The 7,500-nt window shown below is 44.1% G+C and overlaps 1 protein-coding gene across 1 annotated transcript in view; it reads right to left on the bottom strand.

Moving 5' to 3' along the window:
• The window catches only part of LOC310866883 (ecto-NOX disulfide-thiol exchanger 1-like), a 125,533-nt gene that overhangs the window by 2,046 nt on the left and 115,987 nt on the right, over window positions 1–7,500 (bottom strand). Inside the window, exons 11-15 of the mRNA XM_083776679.1 lie at window positions 7,475–7,495; window positions 6,442–6,564; window positions 5,444–5,551; window positions 4,699–4,755; window positions 3,511–3,613 (exon numbers count right to left, since the gene is read on the bottom strand). Coding sequence (XP_083632805.1) covers window positions 3,511–3,613; window positions 4,699–4,755; window positions 5,444–5,551; window positions 6,442–6,564; window positions 7,475–7,495 — 412 coding nt within the window. The remainder of the gene's footprint in view (window positions 1–3,510; window positions 3,614–4,698; window positions 4,756–5,443; window positions 5,552–6,441; window positions 6,565–7,474; window positions 7,496–7,500) is intronic.

The following is a 7,500-nucleotide window of genomic DNA, read 5'->3' as shown; positions in this document are numbered from 1 at the left end:
TTCCAGACTTCTCCTTCCCTCCCTCCCTGCCTGGCTGCCAAAAAAACAACAACTCTATGCTACAGAATAGGATTCGGTTCTCTCTCCTAAAGGGTGATTCATACTTCTAGTTGAGCCAGCAGACACTCTGGTCAGGATGAAAAGCGTTGGTTGAGATGAGATTGCATTGTGTGTGTCGCTGTGACTCTGACCACTCTGCTGCTATATACATTAATCTGAGACGGTCGGAAGTTCCAGACCCACAGGAACGCACCCAGGGTGCACCCAGTAGAGTACCCTCTACTGTACTGTACTGTACTGTACTGTACTGGCATACCCAAAATCACCATATAAGCCTATACAGTATACAGTTAATATGTGTGTGTGTGTGTGTGTGTGTGTGTGTATGTGTGTGTGTGTGTGTGTGTGTGTGTGTGTGTGTGTGTGTGTGTGTGTGTGTGTGTGTGTGTGTGTGTGTGTGTGTGTGTGTGTGTGTGTGTGTGTGTGTGTGTGTGTTAGCCGGTTGCGTACAGGTGGTGAAAAACAACCATGCTGTTGTCGTGCTCAGCACCCACCCAGCCAGCCAGCCAGCCAGCCAGCCACCCACACACATAGCTCCGTAAGCCCCTGTTTGGATGTATGGGGCTGTCAATCAGATAGGACTTTTCTGTTTGGATGTATGGGCTGTCAATCAGATAGGACTTTTCTGTTTGGATGTATGGGCTGTCAATCAGATAGGACTTTTCTGTTTGGATGTATGGGCTGTCAATCAGATAGGACTTTTCTGTTTGGATGTATGGGCTGTCAATCAGATATCGGACTTTTCTGTTTGGATGTATGGGCTGTCAATCAGATAGGACTTTTCTGTTTGGATGTATGGGCTGTCAATCAGATAGGACTTTTCTGTTTGGATGTATGGGCTGTCAATCAGATAGGACTTTTCTGTTTGGATGTATGGGCTGTCAATCAGATAGGACTTTTCTGTTTGGATGTATGGGCTGTCAATCAGATAGGACTTTTCTGTTTGGATGTATGGGCTGTCAATCAGATAGGACTTTTCTGTTTGGATGTATGGGCTGTCAATCAGATAGACTTTTCTGTTTGGATGTACAGTATGAGCTGTCAATCAGATAGACTTTTCTGTTTGGATGTATGGGCTGTCAATCAGATAGACTTTTCTGTTTGGATGTATGGGCTGTCAATCAGATAGGACTTTTCTGTTTGGATGTATGGGCTGTCAATCAGATAGACCTTTCTGTTTGGATGTACAGTATGAGCTGTCAAGGCCAGATTATTTTTTAAATGTTTTTGCCACTCAGTAGGCGTTCCTCCATAACCGTGTATGATGATGATGTCATGCGCATCACCTCTATATCCGAATGCTACGCATAGAGTCTCTTTAGCTGAAGTTGAAACCAGCTCAACTTTGTCTGTATATCGGTTGTAGCTTCTGCAGCAGCTACAAACGTCATCGTTGAACTGCCCGATTTATACTCGGCTGCGTGCCAAAAATAGCAGATCTACAAGCTCACAGGAGCGTCGAGCTGTGACAGGTTGTGAGCTTGCAGGTCGGCTATTCTCAAAGAGTGACACAAAACCAAACATAAAGTTACTTGTCTTTTACTTCTACTTGAATCTAGATGTATTGGTTGTTTTAGTCACCATAGCTTCGTTTTTATTTTAGTTTTTATTTGGTTTTCGTCAGAGAAAGAATTAAGGTAGTCGCCGGACGTTTTTCGTCACAGTTTTATAGTCGCAGAGATGATCACTAGCTGGCACTCAGACTGCATGATGGCGGAAAGCGTTTAGAAAACGGAGCGAGCCTTGAGCCTCACGGAAATGAAAAGAACACCATATGCATTACTCATGAATCCTAAGTGAAGCACACAGCTGACGCAGTGGAACTAAAACGCTGCTAATTGGGAAGTGTTTGATCACTGGGTAGCAGTAATAGCAGCAGCCGCAGCGTTACCGAGTGCATTTCCTTGTTTTCCTGTAAAGTTGCTAGTGGATACTGGTAGTTATAGTTGTAGAGATGTCCCGATACTGTATCGGTATCTGCCCTTATTTGTGACCCAGCTTGACTGAGGGGCTGCCATTGGACATTTTTGTCATGTCATGTGAAAGCAGGGAATCATAGCTTCAAATTGACATATTGGTTGTTCAGTTTGACCGACCAGTTTTGGAGATATGGCTTATAGAGTAATGTCTTGCAGAGAAACAGCGAAAACAGGCTTGAAAGGTTCACTTCTGTGGTCTCTAACATTACACCTAGCTACATGTTTAAGCATTTTTTTAAATTATTACATGTCCATTTCAGCTCTGATGTTTATTTCAGACATGCTCTAGTATATGTGAGGAGTCTGCCTGTGCTATTAACTCATTTTGGATAAAATATAAATAAATTCTGGGTTTTTTTCTCTGGTGAAAAGCTGGAGGTTGCACGATGGCACGATGGCAGGCTCTCAGTCAAATCTGGTCACATTTAGTTTGTGTCGTATTTTTGTCACGCTAAATGTGTTGCTTTTAGGCTCGTTTTTAGTCTATTAAATATCATAAGATTTCCGTCGACTAAATCTACATTTGATTTGGACTATTTCTACAGCATGCTAGAACACAATGCGCATGTTGGATCTCGTCTCTGAGAGAGAGAGAGAGAGAGAGAGAGAGAGAGAGAGAGAGAGAGAGAAATGTCCTCTCTCATCCATCCAGCTGACTATAAAGTAATATATTTTACGGTAGTGTAAATTGCTTCCAATAGTTCCAAAACTAATTACAGGAACCTGGCATGACTAATGAACGGCTACTGTACGGTATAAAACACATTCATAAAGTTTTATGTATCAGATTTGGTTTACAGGGAGCTAAACGATATACTATAGCCTACCACAGTTATAATGGAGTTATAAAAAAATCTTAAAATGTGCACATGTTATGATCCATTCTGCGTCCAAGATGGCGCGCTCCAGTCTTGTTGACTTGTTGTCATCAGCTAGCAACACGATGCTAAGGTGAGTAGCATCTCCACTCGATCCATCAAAAGCTCCATAAAAGACCAACTTACGTTAACAACAAAAAACCCTGCCCTTTTTTCTTCTTATGATTTGTTCGGCCCAAATAAATGTGTTTATTGTCATGATTTGTCACTTAGGCCTACATATCTTTAAATAAATACTGTCTGAAACGTCTATGGAAAAAAATGGATGGGAAATTTCTTTAAAGGTATATTCAGTGATTTCACTTAATTCAAATATCACTTATTTTTTTGTTTTGTTGTGATAATCCTCTCTACGATAGAGTGTGCTGACCATATAAGGAGTTCCTCCCTGTCCCCAGTTAACCCCTGGGGGTCAAAACACCTTAGGTTTCGTTTTTGGCTCTCTATCCTGATTGGATGAAAGGCTTAGGTCCCAGCCAAAAACGAAACCTAAGGTTTTTTTAGTGAAATCACTGACTATACCTTTAACGGGCCGCTCTATAAGGGCTCTTACCCAATAGCAGGGCGTCTTTCTCTGAGGTCACTGGTCTTACCCAATAGCAGGGCTTCTTTCTCTGAGGTCACTGGTCCGCGCATCGCTGATTCGCTCCTCCTCTCTCTGGCGTGGTACACGGTGGGCACGCAGCCATTCAGCCGCTGGACGGACACACGCACGCACGCACACACACACACACACACACACACACACACACACACACACACACACACACACACACACACACACACACACACACACACACACACACACACACACACACACACACACACACACACACACACACACACACACGAATAAACAACAGCTACAGTAGCTGTCCATGAACCATGAAAGGATCTTAACCACGTAAAACCCACGAGTCTTCAGCGAAAACCTTCCCCACAAAAACACGTAAAAACGAGCTTGTAGATCTGCTATTTCGGGCAGATGGTTCCCCAGTGAATGTGGAAGCTGGGCTTTAAGTGCTCAAAGCGTTTTAAACAAGCGACGAGCGTCTTTGACATTACAATCACCTTCCAGTTCAGTGGGTGTGAGGCTAGGAGTTCAAGTCCCTGTGTGTGTGTGTGTGTGTGTGTGTGTGTGTGTGTGTGTGTGTGTGTGTGTGTGTGTGTGTGTGTGTGTGTGTGTGTGTGTGTGTGTGCGTGCGTGCGTGTGTGTGCGTGCGTGCCATGCGTCAGTGCTATACCGCAGTAACACCGCTCTGACATGCCAGTGGGGAGACACGCACACACGCACGCACGCACGCACGCACGCATAAAGTGTCTTGTCTTTTAGTTGTACTGGATTTAGTCTAGTTTATATTTGTTGACAGTACATTTCTCGTCATAGATATTTAGTGGAGGAAATCCACAATGCTCTGTGTGTAGCATGGCCTCACCTTCCCTGTCATAGATTTAGTCATAGTTTTAGTCGACTAAATAAACAGTGTGGCGTAGCATGGCCTCACCTTCTCTGTCATAGATTTAGTCATAGTTTTAGTCGACTAAATCAACAGTGTGGTGTAGCATGGCCTCACCTTCTCTGTCATAGATTTACTCATAGTTTTAGTCGACTAAATCAACAGCGTGGTGTAGCATGGCCTCACCTTCTCTGTCATAGATTTACTCATAGTTTTAGTCGACTAAATCAACAGTGTGGTGTAGCATGGCCTCACCTTCTCTGTCATAGATTTACTCATAGTTTTAGTCGACTAAATCAACAGTGTGGTGTAGCATGGCCTCACCTTCTCCGCTGTCTCTCCGTTGGTGAGGTCCCCTACAGGCTCCACGGGGCCCAGCAGCTGAGGAGACACAACATGGAGGCACTGATGAACCAGATGCACTTTTATAATATGAAGGAGGGGGGGAAAAAAAGAAGAAAAAAAGAAAAGAAAACAGCCCCACGGTCCACTTCCAAGGGCTCTAATGAAGTACTGTCACCTCATAAACACATGGCATAACAACCACACCAAGGGCTCTAATGAAGTACTGTCACCTCATAAACACATGACATAACAACCACACCAAGGGCTCTAATGAAGTACTTTCACCTCATAAACACATGACATAACAACCACACCAAGGGCTCTAATGAAGTACTGTCACCTCATAAACACATGGCATAACTGGAAAAAAATAAAAACATTAAACATTGGTATTGGTCGGTGCATCCCTGTATGAGGTAAGTGTTGCCATGGCAACCGTCCTGTTAGGATGCTTTATCTCCCACATAACAGAGAGCCCAGTGCAGTGACCTGTGGCTCTGTGCGTGTGCGTTTGCGTTTGCGTGTGCGCGTGCGTGCGCGCGATTGTGCTTCAAAGAAAGAATAGAGCTAAAGCTCTCTCCCTTTCCAGATCAAAGATTGGCAGACTTAGTGGGTGAATGAATGAACGAGTGAACGAACGAACGAACAAACGAACAAACGAACAAATGGACAAACGGACGAACGAACGAACGAACGAAGGAAGGGTACCAGACCGTGTACAGACCTTGTCTCTCAGAGCGAGCAGCTCTCCTTCCAGAAACCTCTGCTCCTCTCTGGCCAGCTCCAACTCCTGCTCCTTACTGGTCAGCTGCTCCTGGAGGCTGGCCAGTTGCTGCAACACACACACACACATGCACACACACACACACACACACACGCATACACGCAGACACACACGAGAGAGCGATGAAGAGCAGCGATGGTTGACAAATGAAAAGTGACATTCACTCACACTATAGAAGCTTGGTAAACAACACAAACCCAGTAGTAGTAGTGATGCCCTAGTGTTTCCTGTTCTGCCTTGTTGTGCTTGCCCGTCTTGTCTCACCTCCCTGTGATTAGTTTTCTCCACCTGTGTCCTGTTAGTCTCCCAGCCAATCCCTGTGTTGATTGTTAGTCCTGTTCACCCGTGTATTGTGATCTTCTTAAACACTCAGTTCCTTATGTTCCCTGCTTGAGTATAAATGTTGTTATGGTGTTCTGTAAGTAGTGTTTCCAGTCCTGTGTGTATTCTATGTTATCCTGCAGAGTTTTGGGTGAATAAATCCCTCTGCATTTGACCTCCTGCCTTTGACCAGTCTGTTCTGCATTTTGGGTCCTACTTCTGAGTCGCATCGTAGCAAGTTCATTTTCAATGAGACCTGCGTTTTTGGCTCGGAGAAGTTGCGGTGCGACAACGCAAGCGCATTTACGAGGAGACCTGTGTTGATCCAGGCAACAACGCCTGTGTTCCTCGCTTCACGGTTTGCAAGGCCCTTAATAAAACCCATTTTGGGCGGGAACCCCTTTTGGTGTTTTAAACATTATGTTATAATTTAGCTATTGAAAAATAGCAGATCTACAAGCTCATAGCGTGCCACCGAGTGGCGCGCTACGAGCTTGTAGGTCTGCTATTTTTGATCGTTCAAATGTGCCTCAAATCTTTCCGAAATTTGTCATGATTTTAGAAACATTGTTTTTTTATTTTGACGTGCGTGGTTAATGCTCATCGTATACGTGTACCTGCTGCATGCTCTGCATGTTGTGCTGCAGAAGCTGCATGCCCCCGTCGGGGGGGTGGAGCTGCAGCGCCTCCTCCAGCCGCAGGGTCCTAGTGCCTCCCTGCTCCTTCCTCAACAGCTCCACCTAGTGGTTTGGGATGTTATCAGATGACTTAATCTCCGTCATCATCAGAAACTTATCTCATCAAGACCACATGCAATGGAGCCAGTATGGACGTTTCCGACATATTGCCGTTAGTTGTTGTCAGGCACTGGACCCCTAACTGCTCCAGTGGAGCTGCTTAGTGGTATGTCTGTGGTATGTCTGTAGTATGTCTGTACTGTGTGTTTCTATGTGCAGGGCTTTGCTGAAAATGAGCAGTTGTGCTCAGCTACTACCCTGGGTAAATAAAGTAGTACTCAGAAAATGGAGATAGTACATGTCCATACTGATCCATTGCATGGTCAGATTAGAGCATACTGGTGACTATGGTTTGATAACATACTTATTGTTTGATAACATAAGGTAATGGGTGTGATAAGGTAAGATAAGGTTAAGGGTGAGATAAGGTAAGATAAGGTTAAGGGTGAGATTAGGTAAGATAAGGTAAAGGGTGAGATAAGGTAAGATAAGGTAAAGGGTGAGATAAGGTAAGATAAGGTTAAGGGTGAGATAAGGTAAGATAAGGTTAAGGGTGAGATAAGGTAAGATAAGGTTACGGGTGAGATAAGGTAAGATAAGGTTAAGGGTGAGATTAGTTAAGATAAGGTTAAGGGTGAGATAAGGTAAGATAAGTTTAAGGGTGAGATAAGGTAAGATAAGTTTAAGGGTGAGATAAGGTAAGATAAGGTTAAGGGTGAGATAAGGTAAGATAAGGTAAAGGGTGAGATAAGGTAAGATAAGGTAAAGGGTAAGATAAGGTAAGATAAGGTAAAGGGTGAGATAAGGTAAGATAAGGTAAAGGGTGAGATAAGGTAAGATAAGGTAAAGGGTGAGATAAGGTAAGATAAGGTTAAGGGTGAGATAAGGTAAGATAAGGTTAAGGGTGCTGCACCTCGTTCCTGTACGCATCCAGCTGCC

The sequence above is a fragment of the Protomyctophum parallelum genome, assembly GCF_964188405.1.
Source record: "Protomyctophum parallelum genome assembly, chromosome: 11".
NCBI lineage: Eukaryota > Metazoa > Chordata > Actinopteri > Myctophiformes > Myctophidae > Protomyctophum > Protomyctophum parallelum.
Note: the sequence above shows the minus strand (reverse complement) of the source record. Positions and strands in the feature narration are given on the sequence as shown.